General features: G+C 37.4%; 2 protein-coding genes across 3 annotated transcripts; one reads left to right on the plus strand and one right to left on the minus strand.

Annotated features, from left to right (window-relative positions):
- Positions 1 to 7,026: 7,026 nt before the first annotated feature.
- Positions 7,027 to 17,194, plus strand: ndrg1a (N-myc downstream regulated 1a). 2 transcript variants are annotated; one of them, XM_084422618.1, is made up of 16 exons: positions 7,027 to 7,194; positions 10,291 to 10,362; positions 10,473 to 10,508; positions 12,639 to 12,744; positions 12,897 to 13,017; positions 13,104 to 13,166; positions 13,255 to 13,315; positions 13,505 to 13,591; positions 13,679 to 13,735; positions 13,832 to 13,935; positions 14,025 to 14,087; positions 14,170 to 14,221; positions 14,406 to 14,453; positions 14,820 to 14,855; positions 15,105 to 15,156; positions 15,885 to 17,194. In XM_084422618.1, exons 2-16 carry the CDS (start codon positions 10,306 to 10,308, stop codon positions 16,121 to 16,123), a joined length of 1,182 nt encoding a protein of 393 aa, XP_084278744.1. In that variant the 5' UTR covers positions 7,027 to 7,194; positions 10,291 to 10,305; the 3' UTR covers positions 16,124 to 17,194. The 2 variants fall into 2 exon arrangements, with proteins under 2 accessions (XP_084278744.1, XP_084278745.1); XM_084422619.1 differs by lacking the exons at positions 7,027 to 7,194; positions 10,291 to 10,362; positions 10,473 to 10,508 and adding an exon at positions 11,851 to 12,174.
- An 18-nt stretch (positions 17,195 to 17,212) lies between these two features.
- Positions 17,213 to 22,088, minus strand: ccn4a (cellular communication network factor 4a). The gene is made up of 5 exons (XM_084422620.1): positions 21,893 to 22,088; positions 20,042 to 20,333; positions 19,536 to 19,790; positions 18,108 to 18,301; positions 17,213 to 17,989 (listed from the first exon to the last, which is right to left on the minus strand). Exons 1-5 carry the CDS (start codon positions 21,935 to 21,937, stop codon positions 17,690 to 17,692), a joined length of 1,086 nt encoding a protein of 361 aa, XP_084278746.1. The 5' UTR covers positions 21,938 to 22,088; the 3' UTR covers positions 17,213 to 17,689.
- Positions 22,089 to 27,848: the final 5,760 nt, after the last annotated feature.

The following is a 27,848-nucleotide window of genomic DNA, read 5'->3' on the forward strand; positions in this document are numbered from 1 at the left end:
ACAAAACATTAAAAGACATCTCAGAATACAAGGCATAGGCCTATCAGATAGCCCACATTACCATTCAAATAATGTTTGTGCTCGCCAACCAAAACATGTCGATCAGTATGTTAATCAGTGATTAGCACATCATCCAAGATAATGTTCATATAATTGTGGAGACGATTTCCCGTCAAAACTTGTTTACTTTGCGCCACAAGGTCTATTTTCGTATTCGCCACGGGGTGGCAGTAAAACGTTAATGTTAGATATTGACGAAAACTACTTAAAGAAATTAAAGAACATTGTTGATGTTTTAATTGATTAACTAGACCTAAAACACATTCACATTATGAAAATATTAAATAAACGAAGGAAATACAGCATGTGCAATAACACTATTGTCATATGATTAAATTATGGAACATAAAAAATGTCTACAAATAAGCTTTGATATGTAAAAAATAGCTTTAATAGGCCAGTCATATATAATAAAATGTTGCTTAAAGGAAACTGCATGTGTTATACTTATTTGTAATCTGTAACACAACCCACATGTTAAATATGTCCGTTTTGTATAAGTCTCAAAGTCAAAGGCTTTTAAAAAGTTTTGTGTAATTTCCACAGAAGATAATATCTTCTGTATCGATTTTAAGTAGCGGAGCAGTAACATAACATTAGCAGTAACTTTGATGGCCCGAAACCTTTTTGTCCAACAATTTTGACCTTAAGCTTTCACTATTCCCAATAGCACCATGATTCTTTATCCATTATCCACCCAAACACACCACTGAAGAACACTGATTAGCCTACTATATGATTATGACTTAAATATTTCTGTCCTATTTCTGTAGATGTTCAAACCTGTTCAATGAGGTGACACCATGGACTGACAACTGACCATGCAAAGATAAGGGATGGCAAATATACCACAGACTAAAACTGTTTGTCTAGTCTTAAAATAGATACTCATCTTGATGCTCTTTCCCCTCTTATTTGATTTTACAACACTGTAAAAAAATATATGATCAATAAGTTATGACAACATGTTTTTACATTGCTTTAACTCATCAAAATAAGTAAAGCAATTTTCTACTATTTTAACAAATTATCCAAGGTTCAACTATTTAGTTAGTTTAATGTAATTTAAGTTGAAATGAAAATTGTAATTTAAGTTGAAACTTAAAAATGTGAAGGGTTGTGAGAAAAAACAACAACAACCTGTATTAGCATTTATCTTTAGGTAAGACCTTGTGTGGACAGAGCATTTTATTTAAAGTAAAAGTATAATGAACGTGTTTCTTGGCCTATCCGTTCAGGCCTCTCTTGCCAGTCTGCGAGTAAAGTATTTTTGAAACTAATGATACATAGTTATGCCGTCTCTCTGTGCCCACATCTTGATGTTGACTGTCCTGCCATAACTACCCATTATCTCATTTAAATAAATAAGTCCACTGAGTGCACATGTCTGTGTTGTTTTGGTGAGTGTAGGTTGTAACAGGCATATAAAATTCTTTCTGCACCTCCATCATGATAGTGGTGCTCATTCATACAGTAGTGGCATAGACAGGTGGAGATATCACAACTGCAATAGAGATAATTGCACTTTTAACAGGTGTTATCAGGAAGTAGTCTTATTCTCTAGTCACATAATTAATACTTGTCTCACACGCATTTGGTTTCACATTCACCGTCCTGTTGGAACTGTTACATGCACTCAAGAAAAAAGGTTATAGGATATATAAGGAGATTTGTCTTTAATTATTGTGTAATACTTTCGTTTAATGGGTTATTACATTTTTTTCTAGTGATAAAGAATGTTTATAAGCTTTTAATTTATACAATTTAGTTAAAGTAAAAAATTAATTAAAGACAAAAGCGCCTGTAAGGCCCGTTCACACCAAGGACGATAACTAGGCCTATTACGATAACAATAAAGATATAGTTCTGAAAATCGATCTCTATAGATATAGATATGGACGCTAATATAGCTATTGTTATAGGTTTCTGTATAGTTATCATTCTTGATGTGAACGGGCCTTAATTGACACCTCAACCATCCGTCTGACTGACGGGGATCACGGGAAAGGCTTTGAAAGGCTTGAAAACAAGCTATTTGTTTGTGTCTGCTGTAGAATTTTGCCACATATCTCTGTATAACCAGCCAAATTACTGTGTTGTTCGGTAATCACTGAAAGTGCTAACATAACAAATAAAAAAAATTGTTACTTCGATCCACAAACCACCCTCAACAATCTGCTATGAAAAACACTAGATCCATTTTTTTCAAAATAAAATTACATAAACAGTTAAGACAAAATGAAAGATGGTGTTTTCTGTTTTATAATTTAATTGTTATTGTGTGTGCATTGAATGCACCAGTAAACACTGCATGCAGTTAAGGGCGTGTGGACACAACAGCACCTCAATCTCATGTATATATGTACCACATATGAATGCTGTTTAAGGCAGTGGTTCTCAGCTATTAAACTCTGAAGGCCCTCCAATTTCCACAACATTCAATATTTACATTACAAATTCAATATTAGAATTGAAAATGTTTCTCTTCAGGTTTATACATTGAATAGTATAGACACATTTAATAGTAAATATTAATATTAGATAATATTTAATAATTTGCTTTGGTACCACGACAACTGAAAAGTCTGTTTAGGCTACAGCATTTTGCAAATAACATGTTTACAAGCTAATAGGCCGCTTAACATTGTCTCATATAGCCTTTAAATGGGGTTTTAATAGGCCTAAGTATTTAGGCCTACCTGCCTTTATATTTTTGGAAGTAGGTCCCTCGTAAAGGGATCATCATATTTCAGGGTCTTTGTATTAAACAGTAAAGCCCTTTCAAGACAAAGTAAAGTTCAATTCACTTTTAACACTTTGCAAACGAATTCGCCATTATTTTAGATCATGTCTGTTAACAGATTACTAACCGGCCACTACGGTCTCATTCCACGGCTAGAGACAGAGATAAGGAGATAAAAACTACCTTAGCCCCACCCATCAGAGACGCACCAGTCACGTTGGCCACGTCTGCACTGAGTACGTGAGGTCATGCACGTTTGACACACCTTACAGTGTTTAGTGAAGCAGGTGATTATGCAGCACTGAGGGCTGAGTGAGCAAGTGTGATCCTTTTAGTCACTAGCGTTTCAACATCTCATGGGTGGACCAAGGGCTTTACATGATGGTTTCATCATATTAACTCTATAATTCATGATTTATAAAATCTATCTGTCTGTCTGTCTGTCTGTCTGTCTGTCTGTCTGTCTATCTATCTATCTATCTATCTATCTATCTATCTATCTATCTATCTATCTATCTATCTATCTATCTGTCTGTCTGTCTGTCTAGGACAGATTATTACATTTGTGTCCTCAATATATTTTAAAAAGTCACGACCTTTCATTAGAAAATAAGTTAACTTGAGTTTATGATCATGTGCCTTTGTTTTGATGCTGTGAGCATGTTGTGTGGACCGGAGAGGAAAGTCCTATGACTGGCTATAAGGTCAAAAGGTGGATAAAATGATTAACAGAGAGATCGCACTAGCAAGGCAGCTGTGTCCATAATCTACCTCAGCAATGGAGTAATTATTACCACTGCCTTTGGCTCCAGTTTACTGAAAAATCAGTGGGCAAGTAATTTCTTCATTGAGTACTTATTTCACTTTATTTGCTCAACCTTCAAAGACACTTGGATACTTTCCTTCAGTGTTTATTTTTATAACCACTGTAAAGCATGAGCTTTGCACAAGGGCAAAACATCTAATTTGCATTTCTCAGCACTATGAGGTGAAACTTCAATCTTTATATTTCCCGAGAATTCAATTTCCAAGCATAGACTATGGAAACCAAACTCTCCAGCTGTGGCAGATGAATCAGAAAGTGACTATTTGAACTGGGGTTTTTTTCTCCAGAATTTCCAAACCCGGTTTCCTGTTTGTTGCAATATCAATACCTGTGGCCCTCCTGTGGTCCAGAAGTCCTGTTTGGCCTCAACAGTTTCCCCATCTAGCCTAAAATACATGGAAATATAACAGGTATACTATAGACGTATGTATGTTGTTGATTCATGCATGACGCAAATAATGATCACCTTTCAAGACTGTTGTGTTGCAGTCAAGCAATGTTTAAAACCTAAAGATTTAGCTTGGACAAGATGGTTGCTGGTTACCTTAATTGTAGTTTCGCCTTTGGCAAGTTGTTAGTGAATGAGTTTAGGTCCTGTTTTAAAGGTTATTTTCATGGAAAACAAAACAATGTCAGGTCAGAGCAATTTTCCCCTTCAGTAATCAGTTGCATCTTATCAGCAAAGGCAATGACCTGTAGCAAGAATGCAACCATGTTGTCAGGTCAGAGTTAAGTGGACATGGTGGATCAGAGAGAGTATTCATGTAGGTGATCCCATGCATCCGGGCCCTTTGTATCAGGCGAATTAGCTCTGGTACAATAACACTTATGAAATCAATCCACTTTCACCTATTGGTGAAGACGAAGCTGTGAAAATAATTCATGCAGAGTGGTTTATTTGGCCGGGGAACAGCCCAGTGTGTCTGGACAAAACTGTGAGAAACGAAGCAACAACTGTGTCTGCTGTGGACCATTTGTAATGCTGTAACGTTAGAGTAGAAATAGTCAGTAGTCAGAAAGTTGCACATCTACACCAAATATTTCTTTCACAGTGAAGAATTATGCCCTGCAATTTATGGCTGTAGTTATCGAGTAACTTTATCATAAGCATCAAAGTGAACTGAGTAGTAAAGTGCCCGTATCATTGTTTTGACAAGTATTGATAATGGAGATAAACTGATCGAAGATCAGATAACAGCCTCTGTCAGAAATGACCTCTAAAAATATTATTGTTGTTCCAGTGGCACTTCCTCACAGCTGAGACATGATGAAGATTAAGACTTTGGTTGGACTTCTTTGGTTGTTTATATTGTCTGTTTATGAGCTGCTGTATGTGCTGTTCCACAACACACGTTAATACATAATCCATAATACTTTGATCGCACATGGAAGAGTTGGTCTTGGCACATCATTGCCTAGTTCATCATTTATTAACATCTACTTCATGACCTAATTCTGCAACTTGTTTATTTCATCTTCTGTGAATGAAACCATCACATTTTGGTGATTTATCCACTGTTTAATACTTACAAAAATTACTATAAACTGCTTTAACGCACCCATTATACACTGTAAATAGTGTTTATTTTCATTGTGCAACTTTAAGATGTCCTATTATCCTCTTTGGTAAATCAGTAATACGAGACACTGCTCTGAGGAACTACGTGATAGGTTGAGGTGAGGCCTACATTGCAGACTGCTGTCTCATGTCATGTGTGTCTGAATCATGGCTTAGTATGATTCATACTACATCTGACTACTGTTATTGCAGCACATACTACATCTGCACTACAGCAGTTTAATGCAGTTTAAAGTCAGCATGAAACAGAAGTTGCAATTGTCTTTTCTCCTCTATTGTGATGTATACTATCATAGTGAAACATCTTCTTGAACATTGTAGAATTAGATAAGTCATAGAGCTTGACCTTTCCATTGACCTTTCAATACCTGAAAGGAAGGCGTGTGGGCCTTTAATACTGTTATATAGTGATCCAGTACCAGCTGTAATGTTCATTTGGATTATGTGGGCATTTCTGTGTGGTTTAAATGATAACATAATGAATGTTTTGTCCTGTTGTTGGATGGCCAATGCAGAAAACGGCCTTTGGTTTTGAGCCTCCTTTTATTCACTTGATTCGTCTGATGCCAAGAGCCTGTAGGACGAGAGAGGTCAGTGTTTTATCTGTTCTTTACGAGGAATCCAATGACCTCCATGTTGTGCAAACCAGATACGAGTTGCTCAAGATGAATCCTGCTCTGTATTTCAAGTGCAAGGACATGAATAGAAGCCAATGTCATGAACCCAGATTTTGTGAAAACAGAGACCTGACAGAAAAGTGGGAAGTGAACACATTTGACACTCAAATAAACCACAGTTTAACACAAAGTTCTGACATAACTGAATGATATCCTTTACATTGTGTGCTATAACATTTCATTTAGAATGGCTGAAAGCTACTAGTCAATCTCTAACTTATAGCTCTATGACGTTATTAGTACTGCAGGAATCAAGTTTGTTTATATATATATATATATATATATATATATATATATATATATATATATATATATATATATATATATATATATATATATATATATATATATATATATATATATATATATATATATATGAGACGGTAGGTGGATGATTAAAAATGAGTGTAGCACCAGACTCCATGAGAAACTCTGTTCTGAGTACACAGAGATATGAACCTGTCAGGTAAAAGTCCACAAACCTTATCAGTTATTATTCTCTTCAACCCAGTTTAGAATCCTGAGCAGCCAACTCTTTGATTCAATATGTATTTGCCTATAAATCTTAAAACCATAAAAGTTTATCTGGTTAACAATGGTTTCAGTATTTTTCCACAACACAATATGACCTGGCCGATTGCCCGGCTTTACATCAAACAACCCAAAATATCTGTGATCTCCTGACAGTTTTGATTTATGAAAAGTCTCTCATGCTGAACATAGCTTTAGAAGTCAATTCTATCTGCATTTACATTTCCCTTTAATTCAGTTTGTAGTGTAAATGGTGCTTGAAAGTTGATCAGCATATTGGTAGTTTCTGAGCAATGTGTCCATTGTGAATGTGCTTGTTATCACTGCCTCAAATAAGCTAAACACAGTGAAAGCATTGTGTTGTTAGATAGGGCACACACGCATAGATACAAAGGCATGCACTCTGAACAATAGGCTACTTTATTGATGCAAATTAATAACCAGTTTTTAAAGTATTCTATATTATTAATATGCAATTAGTATTCATCTTGCAGGGACAGAAAAATACTTTTATAATGTGAAAGATCAGTCCTATATTCAAGACATTTTCCACAGTCATCATATCTCACGAAATGCTGTGAAAGAACGCATGACTCAATGAAGTTACCCAATAGAAGGAGGAGTGGGCAGGACTGACTAAACGCACATCTTTATAATTGCTTGCCTAAGTTCTACATCCTGTCGCGAGCAGCACGTAGTCAATTGTCACCCTCAAAATCTGCAAACACCTTAAAGTTTTGTTGGACTTTCTTGTTTTTATCCTTTGGACAATCAACCGGTAAGTCATTAAAAGAGCTATATCATTCTTTTTTATGTTACAATATGGCTGTTTCTTTATCTAATAAAACCGCAGAACGTGTGTAAAACATCTCTGACATGATATCGAACAAAATATGTATTTATCAGCTTTGAAGAAAAGATACCCGGTTTAAACAGTATCAATAACAGAAACAATAAACAGTAAAAAGTAAACATATGCTATTATTGTACAGCGGTTTTTTTTTTTTTTTATCATTTCGCGCGTGCGTGTGATTGGCTGCACGTGCAAATGTCAACAAAGTAGTGTGAGCTCGAGTGGTAAAATGAATATGAGCTGTACGATTTCTACTAACAGCAGTATTCACCTCACTGCACATTTTGTATGTCTTTCAGTTTCATATCTGTCAAACTAAACTCAGTTTATGGAGCTTTCTCCTAATGACCTGAATCAGGTGTGTTACATGCAAAATGAGCTGTGCAGGTTACTGAGACCAGACATGAAAACCACAGAGACTAGATCAGAGTCAACCATTTATCTAGCTTTAAGGGTTACATTTTATTTCACCTGACCCATCTGAATAACATATCATTGCATGGTCACACAATATGCTGACTTAACTGTTTGTATTACTTTAGTTTTTAGTCTTAACGGCCTATAGTTAAAATGCACTGTTAGACATTTGTGAAATACTAATCATTTCAACGTCTAGCTTATTCTCAAAGCAGATCGTAAAGATTCAATAGACTACTTTGTTGTCATATAAGCTTTGAATTTTTCTTAGGAACTGACCATATAAAATATACAATTTGGAATATATCAAATATATAAATGCATGGATTTAACAAACATTTTGAATTATAAACAATAATATTAAATTAGGTATGAATAGAAATATAACTAAGTGACATGACATGAATGATTTAAACACTCTGAATTTGTCCTCTGCATTTAACCCATCCAAGTCCACCTCCTCACACATTAGGAGCAGTAAGTAGTGAACACACACACTAGAAACCATGGATGCACACACCCGGAGCAGTGGGCAGCAATTTTCTCTGGCGCCTGTGGAGCAATTGGAGGTTAGGGTTGCTCAAGGGCACCTCGGTCGTGGAAGAGAGCGCTCTCCCACCTACATTTTTCCCACCGGTTTTGAGAATCGAATCCGCAACCATCGGGTTACAAGTCCTACTCTCTACCCATTAGGCCACAACTGCCACTTAAAATAATTATTTGCACAAAAGCAAAGCAGCATCAGAGCCACATCTGATACTTGGGCCTGAGGTGCATCAGAGGTCTTTGGTGTTTTATGCCCCCAACGGCGCCTTCCAGGCAGCGAGGGGATGGGTAGGTTTAAGGTTGAGGGTAGGGTTAGCTGCCTCTAAGGAGCCATTGGGGGCTTAAAACACCATCGAGCTGCATCAGAGCTGTGTTTTTTTTTTTAAAGAATTGCTTTATGTGGCCTCCTCAGAGCAGGCTGTATATAGACATCTTTACTGATGTCAATAATGACATGTATATGTATATCGATTATAAAGTTATGCATACATGGCTGGAAAGATCAGAGATTATTGTCGGTTAGTGTTATAGGTCAACAAGTGTTATTGCTTAAACGTGAGAAGACATTTTGTAAGAACGCAGCACCCCTGCAGTCATCGATCTAATGTGCATTAAGTTCAAAATCTCTCACAATATAAGAATATTGGTCTACTTAACACATGCTTAATTCCAGATTTAATTCCAGGCTTCCAGATTTAGATCAATTGTGGATTTTAAGATTTCCGAAGATTAGGGAAGCAGTCATTGTTTCTGCAGATGGGCTTAACTCTGATGATTCTGAAACTGTGATTATAGTTACATTTTCAGACACAGTTAATTGAAATTGGGAAATCACTGAAAAAGAAGAAGAAGAAGAAATGGTTATGGGAAGTGAAAGAAGCATTTCCCTCTCCTCTGTATGAAATACTGGTACTGTATGTTCCAACATAAAAACAGTAACTGATTTTTAATGCAATAAAGCAACCAAAGTTAATGAAGACAAACATATGCACATGTTCATATACAATGTATCCGTTATCCGTTCCAATATTTAATTTAAGAGATTAGTAAGTCATGTTTACCATTGTAAAAACCTGGTCTGGAGATATAGACAAGGTTTTCAAGTATAGTGAGTGTTCTAGGGTATGGGAAGGGCAGGATCTGTCCTTATGTTACTTCTGTTTATATCCTGCTGAGACATTACTGACACTGCCAGCCACTCCCAGGTAAAAGATTAGTAAAGAGAGGCCATAAGGGCAGGTAACTGAAAAACAAGCAGGTGACCTACTTGTCAGCGGACCGTTACTTGTTGACTTTACTTAAATATTTAAAATAAAAAACATCTCATATTAAGCTGATTTCTTCCAGCTTGGTTAGTATTCACGAGTAATTTCAGTTCTCACATGATTCTGGTCAGGAATGTGTGTAGGGGGCTTCTGTAGAAACCTCAGCAAATGATGGACTGCACAATCATGCTTTTTGAACCACAGGAATTCCTCTTGATAAACAGCTTGGCTTGGTTCCTAGAGTTCGTTTGTGAATTAGAAAATCAATTGCTGCCTTTTTTATAGGGGCTTGGTACAGGAACACTCCTTGAACCTGTGGGATGATAAGACACAAAGGCTTTCATGCTGGTTTTGGAGCAGAGCTGGAAAAAATAGCTAGTGTTTACGGGGTGGAGGGACTGCAGGAGCCATGGAAGCAGCTGTGTCTGTGGCTTCCTGTGTGTAGCGTCCAGACCCGCTACAGAGGAAAAGCCTGACATGTGACCTTTAGAAACCTCAGTCAGACAAAGAGCCTGTTCAAGCTCTCATTCAATTTGCATGCGCATCAACAGTCTTTTAGAAATGCATGATCTGTATCATGCAAAACAAATTGGGCTGTTTGGAAAAGCGAAGGATATAATACAAATTTTTTTAAACGCACACAAAGAAATGTATGCATAATGTGTGAAATGTGTCTGGTTTGCTGTAGTTAAACTCCAAAATTGCAAAAGCTGGATCTAAAACTTAAAATTATTTGAAGTGTTACTTGTTGTTATTATTTGTTGTGTTAATGTCAGCTTTTTCCTACCTCTAGGTGTCCTCGTTGAGAATGGATGAGATCCAGGTTGTTGAGTCAAAGCCTCTGCTTGTGGACAGGGATTTGCAAGTATGGGAAACACCGTTGTCTTGGTCAAGATTTGTAATGAATGTACATTTTTATGCATAAGAAAGTAGTGCACACGTATAGTATTAACTTACACTGTTTCTCTATTCTAGGGGTTAAGGGAGGCTGTCCAGCAGCTGGTGATTAAGGCAAGCCTTTCATTTTGGGATTTTATTTGGATGGTTTTCTGCTTCTGTAATATATATATATATATATATATATATATATATACACATATATATATATACACACACACACACACACACACACACACACACACACAGACTGGCCGGCCTAGCCTAGCCTAGGTCCAGAAAATGCACAGTCGCCTCTCAACTTCAACCTTGATCTTGGAAAGGAAAGAGTATTATTGTTTGAGGACCGCAAGTATCTGACTGCCATATTCAAGTTTAAAAGTTCAGACAAATGAGAAGATGCCAGACCATTCAATTCAACTCTATAACGCACTGGCATTAAAATTGGAGTAATACGTTCTCGTTTACGAACCCCAGTTAAAAATCTGGCTGCAGCATTTTGAACCATTTGACAGAGGACTGGGATATTCCAACATATAAGGAAGTACAATAATCCAAACGAGATGAGACAAAGTATGTATAACTCTTTTAAGATCTTTAAACTATAGGAAGGACTTTACTCTGGGCAGAAGTTTTTGCCAGTCATGACACCATGGCATTACAGCAGTTCTGAGATGCATCCAACTGGCCTTGCGTGCTGATCCTCACACAGATTAAAGTCCTGAAGTTTGGGTCATGTGCTCAATAAGAGTGTTCAGCTTCTGGATGAATGACGTGGGCTGCTGAGGGATACACCGGCCATCTGCCTGAGCCGCTCACGTAGGCCTCGTCCCGTTTAAAGGGATTAGTGCCAATAGGGAGACAACATATGTTTGTGTTCAGCCACTATACAAAGCCAGGATGTTTATGTCCTTGTCAGTGTTAAAGATGTTAGATGTAGCAGCTTGTGCTTCAATTTGAGGCAGCTGAAACTAGTTTCTACAATGTCAGTCAGTTGATCTTTGACCGGAGACTCAAAGACTTTTCTCAATGACTCTTGCAGTGCATGGCAGTTATTTGTCATTGTTTGTCACTAGTGTTAAATTAACTTTAAGAAAGTTAAATTGAAAGTTAAAGTTCAATCCGTTGGAGATGATTTATGATTTGTTGGTTTTAGTGGTTATGCAGCTTCCATTATGAAACATGGGAAAACGTATAGAAATACAGAATCTCATTGGGAAATGTTATATTAGTCAAGTTGTGGTCTTTCAAATGTACTTTAGTCATTTCTTTCAGACTGAAAAAATGAAAGAAATATTACAAGTAGCAGCAGATATTGGCCATGATGACCATGTGCTGAGCTTCCATGTAGATCAATTGCATTTTATTGCTGATTTACTTGAAGACAACCATTATTCAATGTGAACCGCCACCCCAATCATTCCATTATAGTTTGGCTGCACATGCCCAAGTTTCCGATGGCCTAGAGTTGGCTACTCCAAGCACCTGACACAGGCTGATCCAATTTACGGATGTCGTTAACTAGAATTAACTTGTTTTGATCTTGGTGCAAAGCATGCTGGGAGCATGGGGCTTATGTCGAGCGACTGCAACAGGGGTATAAAACCCTGCGCACAGATGAATATTAGCAAAGTGCCACAGGAGCTTACTTCCAATCGGATCTTATATTCATTCGCATCATTTCTACTAATTACTGATTTACTAATAGTAATTTACTAAGCTGGCAGCCATGGTTCTGGAAGACTCTGAAATGGAATTAGTATTCGAGATTGAAGTCGCTGTGAGTAGAAGCCTTCATCTTGCTTTTTGCTCATACATTTTAGGGATTTCATTGACCGTTTTTTGTTGTCTTAGTGGTCCAAAGGGTTTTGACAGAAAGGAATTACTGTGTCAGTCATAATCGGGGTTTGATGCTTTGTGAAATCAGACGGATAGTTTTTCATGGACTGTGAGCTTTAGATTTATAACCAAAGTGCATAGAGCGTTAAAATGTTTGCAGTTGGTCTGTGGTTCATAATCATTTGCAGACAGGTTTCAACTTGTGCTTGCCCTTAAATGTTACATTAAATTGCATGGCTACTCTTTTAAAACGGTCACAAAACTGAAGGGTGTTAATTACACAGAATAAACATTGACAAGCTGTCGTTGAGATAGCGCACTGTTGGAGTAAATTGAGCCGCAGATCAGATTAATGCTGCTTATGATGGTTCTGCAGATGCTGATAAGCATTGTCTTGTCATGTAGGAACATGATGTGGAGACTCCATATGGCAGAATCCACTGTACCATGAAAGGAGTTCCTAAGGGTGACCGGCCCGTCATTCTCACCTTCCATGATATTGGACTAAACCGTAAGCTGTTATACATCTTAAACTGTATCTCCATTCATAAAACTGTTGAAAATGTCCCTTAAATCTTTTTATTTTGCTTTACAAGACATGATAATCAAGAGTTTCTTAGTAAGTATAAAGGCTTTAATGGATATATTATGCTTCTCCAATAGACAAAAGCTGCTTTGAACCCTTGTTCAGCCATGAGGACATGCAAGAGATCATGCAGCACTTTGCTGTGTGTCATGTAGATGCACCAGGGCAGCAAGAGGGAGCTAACACCTTCTCCACTGGGTGAGTTATAATGTATTTAGACGGACAAGTGGATATCTATAAATTAATGCTGAAATATAATATTTGACTTTTGTGTATATATATAGATATGAGTACCCTTCCATGGACCAACTGTCTGAGACTCTTCCATCAATCCTTAAACATTTTGGGTGAGGTGTTTATTTTATTATTTAATAGTTTACGGTAGATTTCAGATTTTTTTTTTTAATCCTAAACTGATTTTCTTAAATCCCACAGACTGAAGAGTGTGATTGGCTTGGCTGTTGGAGCAGGTGCTTATATCCTTGCCAAGTTTGCTGTGAGTTTGATTTTTATTAAGTGATTTCAAGTTTTAATTAAACCAGGATAAAGAGAGTTTCTTTTCCTGTGGATTTTGGCATGCATTTGGCTAGTTTAGCTGCTGAGGAATGTCCCAAAAATACTGCTTGACTTTTTTTTTTTTTTTTTTATTAAATAAATGTTTAGATGAAATTGTTTTCTTTTTCAGTTGGATTACCCTGCTATGGTGGAAGGCCTTGTGCTAATAAACATCAACCCATGTGCTGAAGGCTGGATGGACTGGGCAGCACATAAAGTGAGTGCTAACCACTCAAATTCATAATTTATATAGCGTTTCAAGCTTTTGTGTCTGCCATGGGCTCATTATTCGCATATCTTACAGATCACTGGTTGGACTCATGCCATGCCTGACATGCTCATCTCTCACCTGTTCGGAAAGGTAGGTCAAGTTTAAGGTCCGACCCAATTTAGGTAATTTTTTTTAATTAATGAATTTATATTAACATGAATGGGTTTATTATTGTTATTTCTCCAGGAGGAAATCCAACAGAACCATGATCTCATTGGCAGGTACCGTCACCACATTGTGAATGACATGAACCAGTTCAATCTGGAACTCTTTATCAAGTCCTACAACAGGTAAGCATAACACTAAAACTAAAACGTCTTTGCTAAAAAGCGATGTCCGTTGACATAACATTTAATCAATGTTTTCATCCACTTCACAGCCGCAGAGACCTGGAAATCGAGAGGCCTGTACCCGGTGGCCACGTCAATGTCAGAACTCTAAAGTAAGTCTGAAACTGTTTAAAAAACGTTTCGAGAATGTAGGATGGATTTCCTGTAGTCATGACTTTGTCACACTGTTTTTAGATGTCCTGCACTCCTGGTGGTTGGAGACAGTTCCCCTGCAGTGGATGCTGTGGTAGGTTTAAATTTAATCCAGAACTACTTCACTTCATTTTATTTGCCATACTTGTAAGTTTCAAAAAACTTTTTTTTGTTGTTGTAAAAACAGACTTTAAAATTTTTTATTTAAACTTGCACACTTGTTTTATATCCATTGCATGTTTATATAGAGTAGTTTAAAATTCCCTTTTTCTGTACAGGTTGAGTGCAACACAAAGCTGGACCCGACCAAAGCCACACTGCTTAAGGTGAGTGGCTTATAGCCCACATGGAAAAGTCGGCGCTGATAAGATTCCAATAGCTCAGCATTATCTAGTGACTAATTTACCCAGGTAGAGCAGAAGCGGTCTACACTGGCCAGCTTCGGGGCTGATTTTTAGCTCGGCTGACCTCATTTTCCACAGCCCACCCTCAGGTAGACTAAGAGTTAGGTTTATGGTGTCTGAAATGGCCTATTTATCACCGATAAGTGCTGAGACCAGTGGAGTTAATGGAGCACTTGGTGTTTTAGACACCTGCATGAATGGCAGAAACGGAAATGAGAAACAAGCAGTGACGCATTTGTGTTTCCCCTACATTTTAACTAACACTTCATGTGCCTCTTCTTTCTTCAGATGGCTGACTGTGGAGGCTTGCCCCAGGTCGACCAGGTGTGTATTTATAAAGTTTATGATCGTTTAGATTAATTTACAAGTTTGCTCAAGGTACAGGATGATCATTAGGGATGAAGCGCGCACTAATCTCATTACGGACGGCAATGGCACAGTTCTAATTCTCAGATTGCCACCTGCTGCTACCAGCTGTTAGAATCCATCCTGTTTCTCAACATGTACTTAGTGAAATCTGTTTTCCACCTCGACCTGATTAGCTGTTTCTGTCTCCTTTTATTGTCTCCTTAGCCTGGGAAGCTAACAGAGGCTTTCAAGTACTTCATTCAGGGCATGGGTTACAGTAAGTATTGTTGTTGTATTTTTTGTTCAGTATAGTCTGTATTTTACCATACAGCTGTGTCTTTATAAAAATACCCATGGCGCACTGGCTGAACTCCTTTGTTCATGTGAAATTCGTGTACAAATAACAATATATATGACGGGGCTGTGCTGCCCTCTAGAGGTGTGATTTAAATTTCAACTTGACTTGTTGCTCAATTTGACCTTTTCTTAAAGTGCAGTGTGTCATTTTGAAAAGTTGTCTTACAACTTTGGGATCAGTAAGTTACATTAATACTTTTATTCACATAGGACACAGTAAACTGATCAAAAGTGGCAGACATTTATAATGTTAAAAAGACAAAATTTCTATTTATCAAAAAAAATGCACCAGTTTCCACAAAAAATGTGAAGCGTTATTAATAATAAATGTTTCTTGAGCAGTAAATTTCTTGAAAATTCAGCTTTGCCATCACAGGAATAAATTGCATTTTAAAATACATCAAAACGGTTGTAATAATAATTCACATTTGTACTGTATTTTTGATCAAATAAATGTAGCCTTGGTGAGCATAAGAGAAATCTTTCAGAAACATAAAATATATTACCGACCCCAAACTTTTGAACGGTAGTGTTTCTTTATATTAAACTTGGAGACGTGATTTAACATAATGCATACATCAGATTTGATAAGCAAATGCAAAAAAACGTAAAAATATGTATCCTAATCTGTCTTCCTCTGCCTCTCAGTGCCCTCTGCCAGCATGACCCGCCTGGTCCGTTCCCGCACGGCATCCGGATCCAGCATCACCTCCTTTGATGGGAACCGCAGCAGGTCGCACACCAACGAGGGCAACCGCAGTCGCTCCCACACCAATGAAGGCCGCGCTCGAGCCCACACCTCCGAAAACCAACGCGGACGTTCGCACACCGACAACATGGACAGTTCTGTGGACCAGGCTCCCAAGTCCACCGAAGTGTCCTGTTAGACTGGTGACCTTGTCTCCGGTCCATCTCACACATGCATTAACCTCTCTGTTCTGACTGTGCTGCACTGCCACTAACTACCCACGCAACAAGACCGCCGCATGTTTCCCTCAGGGGTCCCTCAGGCACCATTTTATTAGTCAGAGAGCATTTACGCCAAAGTGTCTTGTGTTTAAGACGATTTCCTGGGGGAAACGCTGAGGAAGGAGTGGCTAGGGTGGACGGAGGAGAGTTATTTCTTTTTTTTTTTCACCCTGCGCATTGGCTGTCTTGTTGTTGTTAGAGGCAATGCAGCACAGAGACGTCGTGATGGTCATCATCAAAGCATACTGGGCACTGAGAAGGGCACATGTTTGTACATTTATGTTGATCTCTAGTCTGCGATTTAATTTCTTCTCTCAAGTTATTACACCACACCTTTTTCAAGCTAGTTTGAGTGCATAATTAATTTGTATAATCTGTATATGTTGAAATGGACCTCACTGAATGAAAAAAGGGATGGGTTGACCACAGAGTAGAGATGGTGGTATTTTTTTCATGATGTTAACCTACCTTATAAAACTAAGGTTTAAGCTCCCAGTGTGTTAATTTTTAATTTTCCTGTGTGTGTCCCATTATTCTGGGTTATATTTGTAACTCAGTAAATTATGCTCTTAAAAGTGATTTTAAATGATTTTTGTTGATCAAATGTTTTAATATTAGTTTAAATTCAACAAAATAATTTGTAGATATAAGGATACAGGATACATGACTGTATATGAGTGATTTTTTTTTTGGTTTTGTTTGTAACTGATGATTTCTATGCAATCAAGCACAACAGAACAAAATGTGCCATGGAATCCTCTTCTTGGACTGGATGTTTTTTTTCTCAAGGCTTTGAAAGAATAAAGCGAAGTATCACATGGAAAGAGAGATAAATATAAGCAACACACCTGCTCTTCCACGCACACTAAAACAAATGCTTGCTGCTTGGTTAGGCACCTCGCTTTGTAAAGATGTAAAACAACCTGATGCACTGCATTTTTAATGGAATAACAGTTTGTATTTATTAAATAAAAATAAAAAGCTGGTTACTTTTGGTCTTTTTATTTGATAACTCAGAACTGTGTCCATACACAACGTTATAGTATATGGAAGGACAAACTTTATAAGGCATAACTTGCTCCAAGGACAAAAAAGGTACGAAATTACAAAAAGCAATATAGATTTCTTCTTTACATGAACTTTGCATAAATTAATACCTCTACCCACAGAAGTCAACCAGAACTTTTCCTTTGACATATCTATTACTTACATCATTTGTACAAAAGGATATATTTGTCACAATGTGACAAAAAAACAACAATCTTGGTTGAAATAACCTAACAAATGTGAATAATTTGGTTGCACATAGTCTTACAAAAGCATATATTAGGAAATGTCAGTTTATTTCATATTTCCAATAGGAAAAAAAGTCTCATACAAGAAAGAATGATGATTGTCGATTAAATATTAACAAATTAAAGAAAAACTAATCTGTGGCTTTCACCCAAATCTTAATATTGACTTTTCTGCACGATTTTGTGCACTCAGTTTCCAATCTCACTTCTCTCATGGTACTGCTCTAGATCTGTAAATATGTCATTGGGGTTCTTACAGCTCAGGTTGCAGAAGCAGGCGTTAATCCACATGACCTGCCAGGTGAAGCCGGATCCGTTCGGGCACTGAAAGTCCACCTCCACGGTCTTCGATTTGAAGGGGATGCAGCAGCGCTCATCAGTACACACTCCACAGTATTTGGGCCGATATGTTTTTGTACTAGTGCAGCCAGACATGGTGAAGTTGTGTGGCCTCTCCATCTTGTAGATGTTCAAGCACTTCTTTCCAGGCTTGTGGAGAGTCAGAAAATATCCTTTTATACACTATAGTCATATTCATATCGCTCTCAGTTTGAAATTTGACCTTCATTATATTACAATAAATCTGATGTTTGCGCTCTTGCTGTACCTTGATGTGCTTTGTGATGTCCACTTCGCAAGGCCGGATGTTGCAGAGTCTGCTCTCTTTGGCCATCTGGCACTGCTTGTTGTTGTTGGTTATGCGTAAAGACACTCCGCGGCCGCAGGTCTTTGAGCAGGGACTCCAGGAGGTTGTCTGGGTCACACAGTTCTTGTGCCAGCTGTCCTTTATACTTGACAGGGCTGTAAGAGTGCAGAGAAAACAATGAATGCTTCATTTGTGAGATTTTATATATTTATATACTACCATTCAAGTTTGGGGTCAGTATTTTTTTTTCCCTTTCATTCAGCAAGGATGGATTAAACCGATCAAAAGTGACAGTAAAGACATTTATAATGTTACAAAAAATTTCTATTTGAAATAAATGGTGTTACTTTTCTAATCATAAAAGAATCCTGAAAAATAGTGCATCACAGATATTAAGAACTAAAATAGCTGTTTCTTGAGCATCAAATCAACATATCAGAATGATTTCTGAAGGATCATGTGACACTGAAGACTGGAGTAATGATGCTGAAAATTCAGCTTTGCACAACACAGGAACAAATTACATTCTAAAATGTATTTTAAAACTGTATTTTTGATCAAATATATGCAGCCTTCTAAAGACTTTTGATTTTATTTTTGTAGAACAGTAGTGTACATTTACATTATATTTAATATAATTAACTGATCATGACTACAAAATTTATATTTAATATAGAAATGTCCATGACTTTTCCAGGTCTGGAACCACAAATTCTGACCATATGAAATCAGGCCAGAATACTTTTCTATCTTAATTTAAAAAACAAACAAACAAAAAACAGCAGTTTCCTTGTAATATTCTGTTAATTTAAATAATAATAAAAATTAAAAATCACTGGGGAAAAAAAACCCTGAACTGTGAAAAACATTCTTATATAGTGGTATACAGGTGAAACTCAAAAAATGTGAATATCGTGCAAAAGTTCATTTATTTCAGTAATTCAACTTAAAAGGTGGAACTAATACATTAAATAGACTCTTTACATGCAAAGTGAGATATTTCAAGCCTTTATTTGTTATAATTTTGATGATTATGGCTTACAGCTTATGAAAACCCCAAATTCAAAATCTCAGAAATTTTGAAAATGTTCATAAGCTGTAAGCCATAAATAATCATCAAAATTATAACAAATAAAGGCTTGAAATATCTCACTTTGCATGCAATTTTCCATATAATATATTAGTTTCACCTTTTAAGTTGATTTGCTTTTGCATGATATTCAAATTTTTCGAGTTTCACCTGGACATATTTTTGGTAACTGATGCTAATCACAACAACCACAAGTAAATCCCTTTATGTTATCTCTTAATTATGCAGATCAATTCTTATCTGCCCAGAATGAGTTTTCATTAACTTGCAGGAAGCACGGCAGACACCTCAGATCATACCGGCCATTGTGTGTCGTGGCGCTGTCTTGCGCCCCCTCCTGGACTCGTCACAGATCCACAGCTCACAGCAGCGGCCGGGGATTTGAACTCGCTGTGGGTTCTGGCACCAGACCCTGGGGGGCTGAGACTCATTACACAGCGACACACATCCAATCGCCCCATTTACACACAGACACTTGTATTTGCAATTGGGCTGAAAGCTCTGGCCGTTGCGATAGATCACACCATTGTGCTCGCAGCCAGTGCCTGGCAAATCTGGACAGCGAAAAAGAGCAAAATGAGTTAAGTCAAGTTTATCACGTCCAAGGTGGATACAATACCAAGAAAAGCATGTGGCGTTTTATATGGAAGCGTATGCTAAAAGGTGAAGAGAATGCTCAGCGTCCCCTGGCTTGGTTTATCTGGGTTCCGCCACCTTAATCCAAGCTTTAAATCTTCATCGTAATCTAATCTAAGAGCGGAACACAGTGTTAATAAGAAGGCTGTGTTAGTACAGTGACACTTACACGCACATACTCCTTTTTCGTACCTAGGCTTGTCTGCGCTGTAATCACAGTAAAGGCCACGATGATGGTCACAGTTCTCTTTCTCGTTGCAAACCTCCCCCACCTGTTTGGCACATGCTTGGCAGCAATCGCAGCCGTCCGTGATCAGGCTAACACCTGGCGGACAGGTGGGGGGAGTTTCAGGGCATTCGCAGGGCCATTGGCAGTACTGGGTGCGATTATAGGGCTCCGGGGACACCGGCTCTGGTGTGGACAGCATCTTAGAAGAATCCTGGGAAAATGCCCTGTGAATCTACAAGACACAAATCCCAACAGATTCCTGTTTCTGACACATTTAGGCTTTTGTTTCTCTTTCCCTCAAGTTCCCTCCTGGCTACAGACATTGTGAAAAATTAAGCGTTTATATATTCTCACTACATGATTTAGTCTTAGGTGACACAGATAAACATCTTCATTTGTTGTTATTCATCTCAGGCATGTGAAACATTTCAATTTAGCCTCTAAATGCAGTTTATGCTGCCATTTATAATTGGAATCTATGTAGCTTCATTACTCGCCAATACATAAGACACTACTATATCTCAGAGCAATGAACCAGTTCTAATTACACTTCCCAGCATGTATCAAATTATAATAGAAATAGACTTGTTGTCAGTTTGTGGATCTCATTTTGTACTGGCAAATTATTGCACATCAGGTCAAGAAACAAATAGAGCTAATGGGTGGGTAGACAAAAATATTTATCATCTTATGGTAGCCAATGTCACTTTTTTTTTGTACCCCATCAATTATGGTAGTCAAACTGATGTAAATAATGGAGTTTTAAAGGACAGGTCATGATGATAAGTAGATCTCTTGAAATTGACTGCTTTAGGCCCTCATGTTTGATTAACATGACTGATTGATATGGCAACACACACAAAGTAAACCGAAATGGTGGTTTACAGCAGGGCTCCTTAACCTTTGACCTCTTATAGCCTGTGTGAGATTAGCAGCAGATAGTTGCCATAGTTCATATAATTGAGGCATAAGAATTCTGTCAGTGTGGCAGTTCTAAGTATCTAAAACACAGAGGGTGGCTGTCATGTTCAAAGACAAAATGGAGCGAACTAAGCTTTAAAAACGTCAAAAGATTCAAACCAATAAGAGTATTTCTCTGGATACTCGCTATCTTGACAAACATGCTCGTTTCAGTCCACAGGGTGGCAGTATAGTCTCACACATGACAATGTCATGTGTTCTCATTGCATTCCTTGAATGCACGAAACATTAGGTCATTTGTTAAGAATGCCTGACACATATTTTAAGCGCATTTAAATTTTAATTATGTGGATTCTTTTTTTAAAAATGTGATGGAAATTTGTTTTAAAATAGCGGGATTAGTTACGTAATTTGTTACGTAATAACGTCTGATAATAAGGGGTCTCATTTTAAACACTTATTAGAGAGTAGAATATATTTGAGAATAATTTTAAGCTGCTCTAATATATTTATTTTTTTATATTTATTTTATTTTACACAGAAAATAAATAATATTATAATAAAAAAAATTTTTACTTCAATTTAATCAGGTAAATACATAGGTAAAATCAATTGTAATGTGCAGGCAGAACCTTTCAGTTAACACAAATTCAAATATTGTTCATTAATATTTTTTTCCACCGCATGTTTGGTTTTGTCTCCAAATAACAAATATCAACTGCAGTGATGAAATCATTCATCTCGTGGCTGATGGCTAGCACACATAGCCTAATACTGGGCATGCATGGATTTAACTGCATGCGTTTATTACGAGTTGATTTCAATGTGGGTTAAATAAATAACCCTTAAATAAATAATTATGTTTCTTACCTGTGGTACACAAGCAAGAAGAACCCACAACAGAAGCCAAGTCATCACTGATGCCGAGTGATAAATGCATTGAATCCAGAGTTAGATGGTGCTTAAAAAATTGCCCATACGCGAGCCGGATCCATTCATTTGGTGACCTGGGAGTATAGCGCGCGCGCACACACAAACACACACACACCGGGTTGCTGCTGCTGTAAAAGTTTTCATACTCAAGATCCTTTAATGACGTCAGAACCAAAATGCTCACGTGTTTGCCCAAACCAGCTTGCAAATTCTGTAAACTCATCCAAAGTGTTTCATCGCATCTTAAAAACATATTTTTAACGTGTTTTTATATGTTTATGTGTGATAATGTGAATAATTTTGAAAAATATATATTTTTTGCACTGTTCGTTTGAAACGTATATTTATGCAGCCAATAAAGTGCAGGGCTACCAACTTTTGTGTGTAGCTTGGAGTGAGAATTAAGTTCAGTGACAACATGTTACAATATTTAGGCTACAGCATGGTACAATGACTGGTAGGCTGCCGCTATTGTTTTTATTATTGCATTTGCTTGACACAAATTTCACGATTTCAATTAAATTCTTGAGATTCTATTCCGATCTTGATTCAATTTCGATTCATTTGGATAAATATTAGCCTATTGGTACAGATAGGCTAATATATTACAGGTTCTCGAATAAATAAAAAAAATCTCACCAAATGCTGTAAACATACAGAAAGCCCTGTCAGCTGCATTATTTTCTAGCCAACTAACCTGCTATGGTCATTAAAGGACTTTTTTTCTGAGGTAAATGTTATGTGACAGGCTATTGCTTCGCGATTTTTCTCTGAGTGATGCGTGCTGTGTCGTGAATAAGTCTTATTAATACTTATTCACGATACAGCACAAGCCTCAAGTGTCTTATTGTTTTTATAAAACGGTTACCACACAATATTAAAGCCAAAAAAATATGTATCAATGCAACGTTCATGAAGTACATTACTAAAAGCCTTCCTTCCGCTGGAAATAAAATAGTCCCTGACCGTGAACAGCAACAGAAGTTACATCATTTCGCCATTAGATGGCGCCAAAGACGGTCTTTATGAGTGAGTCAGTCAGAAGAGAAGACAGAATTGAAAGGACTGAAACTTGTTGTGAACACGGGTAAGCGAGACACAACTGACAAATAACTAGCGTGTCGTCAGGACAAGGGAAAACCCCTTAACTATTAAAAGGACAAGATATCACAGCGGACATTTTTATTACGAATATAGGACTGACCTGAAGGAAAATGCTATCTGCTGTAAATGCAGGTAACGTTACACTCACTTCTTCATCTCTCAAAATACTCTACTCTATAAGCTTCAATTAATAATATCAATGAGAACTAGAATGTACATTTCCTGTAGAAAATGTGAGTGGTTCTTGCAGAGGCAAAACTCGGCAATGGGCAGATGCGACGTGTTTGAACGATTGCAAGAGAGAAACAACCATGTCTTTTCGATGATGTGGAGTTGAAATGCTTCTATATGTTGCAATATGGTTGCTAGGTGGCTCTAAACAGTTGCTAGGGTGTGGTTATAAAGTTACCATGATGATATTTACAGACGGGGTTTCTCGCCCAAAACAAAAGAGCCCACCCCCATGTCTGTACAATGTTCTGGTGCTGAGATCCAAATATAAGATCTCACAAATGTGCCAATGATAAGTATCTAAATGGTTGCAAAGGTGTTCTGGGTAGTTGCTAAGGCGTTGCTAGGAGGTTGTTAGGGTGTTCTAGCCGGTCACCATGGTGTTGCTAGTCTACTTTATGCTGCGTTTCCCTGAAAATAATTGCTCACCTTAGACGTTCGTCAACCAATCAGAATCAAGCATTCAACAGCCTCATAGTATAAACACAAGACATATAAACATGGCCCAAGCTTCCAATTCCATAACTCCCTGAGAATAGCAGATACACAGAAGCACATTTTTGTCTTTCTCTGTGAGAACTTTTTTTTTTTTTTTCTGAGAAAAAAGAAAAAGGGAGTGGGCTTAAACTGAAAAAGAGTAAATGTTCCTTTGCTCTATTCAAACCCTGATATACTAGATTTCCACTTTGGCACAGTATACAAAATGCCAATGTGAAGTTCAAATACCACTCAGTTGTCCCTGAAGAGTGCTGTATTTCATGTTTCTGGGGAATACATTATAAAACATTACTCTTATTGTGTATTTCTCAGGTCTGTGTTAAACTGACCACTTATGGTCTCTTTAAAGTAGACTTGAGTTTATTGTCAATAAGTTGCACTTTATTCCACCAGATGGCCAGATTGAAACAATAACCACATTGATGATATCATTGTTCTATAGCTCAATAAATGCCTTAAATGAACTAAATGGAATCTATTTGTCGCTTTGTCTTTGTCAAGTCAGTTATTGTGTGATGCGAGAAGTCCCAGGAGGAAAGACTAATGAACACATGAGAACAAAGAGACTGTTATTTCTAACACAGAGCTACACAAAGGTCACTTGCTGGCAAAGTCAGTGAAGTGGGTTATTTTTTAAAGGGTAGGCAGGTGAGGACATGCACAACTCAAAGATCTAAGAGTAATTGCAGTTCTGCTACAAAAGGAAAGTGCATTTTGCCCTTTAATAGGATGAACTGCAGTAAATGGATGTAAAGTTAAACTCATTCTCAAATAACCTCTGACACCGCAGCCTGTCAGTGAGGAAGTGTTAGGGTAAAGACAGAAATGGTTTGTTACAGAAGTTAAAGGAACACAACAGATAGTGATGTCCATCAGCTGACTCAAAACAAGATTTCCGATCTTATGCTTTTTAGTCAAATAATACAATAGGGAAAAGAGCAGTTCACTTTAAACACCTCTCTGCATTCTTTTTCTCTGATTGTTTTTGATTAAATGTCCAGTCACATCTCATTTATTCCAGTGAAAGCTAATTTGTCATTCCAGCTGGAGTAATGTGAACCATAACAGTGTGTTCAGATTCCTCTGACCATTGGCGTTGAGTCAAATGATTTGCCTTAATAAGAAAAAGATAAACATCGGTCATTAAACTGATCTGTTTGAGTTTAATTAGTTTTAATCAGAAAGCAGACTCATTCATTCTCAATAATTTAAACTATGAACCAAAATTGTTGAGCATCGAATTATGCATTTCTACTATTAAAGACCTTTAAACAACCCCTATGCCATACCTTCACCCTGTTTAAAGGCACTTAAAGGGTTAGTTCACCCAAAAATGAAAATTCTGTCAGTAATTACTCACCCTCATGTTGTTCCAACCCCGTAAGACCTTCGTTCATCTTCGGAACACAAATTAAGATATTTTTGATTAAATCTGAGTGCTGTCTCACTCCTCCATAGGCTTCTAAGACATTGCTGGCCCAGAAAATGTATTAAAGACATCGTTAATATAGTCCAAGTGACTCCAGTGGCTCAATCTTAAGTTTATAAAGCGACGAGAATACTTTTTGTGCGCAAAAACAAACAAAAATAACGACTTTATTCCACTTTTCATTTCCTTCTCTCTGGGCCTCGAGTCTTTTCACGTAGTGTTTAAGCGTAGCGCGTCTGTGTTGCACGTCACCACGTACGCTCACTATTGGCCGATGCTGGTCATGTGTGTGATACGTGGTGACGTGCAACACAGACGCGCTACGAGTATTCTCGTCGCTTTATAAATTTAAGATTGAGCCACTGGAGTCACTTGGACTATATTAACGATGTCTTTAATACATTTTCTGGGCCAGCCAGTTATAATGTCTTAGAAGCCTATGGAGGAGTGAGCCAGCTCTCAGATTTAATCAAAAATATCTTAATTTTTGTTCCGAAGATGAACAACATGAGGGTGAGTAATTACTGACAGAAGTTTCATTTTTGGGTGAACTAACCCTTAAAAACAATAATAGATGAATAGATGCATGTGGACCTAATTTTAATTCAATTTGGGAAAACAAGCATCTGCTAAAAAATGTCCAAACAGCAACCATAAAAGTCGAATCTAATTGATTCTGATAAAAGTGAGTATAAAATACACATTTACGAAAAAATGCCAAAGGGCACTGTTGATGTGAACTTTCCTTTTTGGCTTGCACCGAATTGCCAGTCTCAGATGAGGCAGAGAAACTCGGCTGAATGCCAAAACCAACAAAGCATGGGAGAAAGATGAGAGATAGTTTTGCTGGCACTGAAGCCATGATGGCATATAACGCCTGCATGTAAAACAGAGCAAAACTGTACTTTTTGTCCTGACATGTTAGAAGTCTCGTATGTCCGTCCAGGCTACATTCATTTAATAAAAAATACAGTAAAAACTGTAATATTGTGAAATATTATTACAATTTAAAATAATTGTTTACTTTATATTCCAGTGATGCAAAGCTGAATTTTCAGCATCATTACTCCAGTCTTCAGTGTCACACGATCCTTCAGAAATCACTCTAATATGCTGATTTGCATTGCTTTATAATTTAGGTTTCTTTTATTGTTTAGATAGTTTGAATTGTACGTGAGAGCTGCCCTTGCTCTGTATGCGCCCCAGAAAGTGTGACCATAACCCAATAATGACGTCTAACTTTAGACACCTTAGAACTGAGAGCAATTGTTTTTGGTGGGCTTCACCGAATCAGTTGTCAAAACAAGACATTGTAAAGCTGGGTTTCCATCATTCACTAGGACGTATCTTGAATTAAATTATAGGCTGTAATAGATCTTATTTAGATCTTGATGAATGAAACAAGTCTCTGTTCTCAAGGTTCCCTACGTTTCTACAGAGTCAAGTGTTTGGAATTCATGGAAAATAAATAAAGCTGTTTAAAAGTAGCACTGTCTGTGCTTTCAGTAACTTCGCCAAAATAATGTTTGTTTTTACCAAAAAAAAATCACCCCTTAATAACAGCAATAACTGATTTGTTTGTGGAAGTAAATATTTGGACAGATTGTCCATAGATATTCATATCCTTTTCCCTTTATGGCCAGCACATTAGTGCTGAATTGGCTGATCTGCACAAAGATTAAAACAGTCTCTGTTTTTATTCATTTATTTGTACTTTACGCTCCATAAACTTAAAAAAATGCCATAGGCTGTAAACAGCAACTCTTCAGTTTGTAGTCCTAAATTCAAAAGAATTAGCATTTGTAAGCAGTATGTTTTCTATTTTTTACTTTTTAGTAAAATAATGTCTGTAGTTAGGATTACCTCACAAAAAAAATGGGGCCTAACGCCCGTTTCACACATACTCCGTGTTGCAGTGCATATGCGGTGCAGGAGCAGCACACGCTAGTGCTTTCACATATGCTGCATTTGCAGTGCGTATCTGATCCACGGCTTTACCACAAAAACATACTTCTTCTTCTTCTTTATTTATTTGAGCATCTGAGTTCCACAAAGTTCTACATAGTAACAAGGTTCAGCACAGTAGGCAAAACTAAAGAAAGATACATGCGCAAATGAATAAGTAAGTAAATAAATAAAAACGTGGATATGATGCTCAAAAGGAGTAGGCAGAAGCTTAAAGGAAAACTCCGACTTTTTGGGACTTTAGCTTATTCACAGTATCCCCCAGAGTTAGATAAGTCCATACATACCTTTTTCATTTCTGTGCGTTCTGTAAGTGTTATTTGACGCACCCACCGCTAGCCTAGCTTAGCACAAAGACTGGATGTAAATGGATAATGGTAGCATACTAATCCCAATAAGTGACAAAATAATGCAAACATTTTCCTATTTACATGTTGTGATCTGTATAGTCACAGCGTGTACAAATAACAAGGCTATATGAGACAGAGACCATTTTTAATCGTATAAATACTGGGAACTATATTCTCACTAGGCGTAGGAGCACAGCTAACGTTACTTGGGCGGAGTGATTAGCGCAGCACACGAGACGCCCTGTTGATGGTTCTGTAAACAAAACAAACGTGACTAACTAGCTAGTAGCGAACGTGACTCGTGATCATGGCTGAC

The sequence above is a fragment of the Rutilus rutilus genome (assembly GCF_951802725.1).
Source record: "Rutilus rutilus genome assembly, chromosome: 11".
NCBI classification, from domain to species: Eukaryota; Metazoa; Chordata; class Actinopteri; order Cypriniformes; family Leuciscidae; genus Rutilus; species Rutilus rutilus.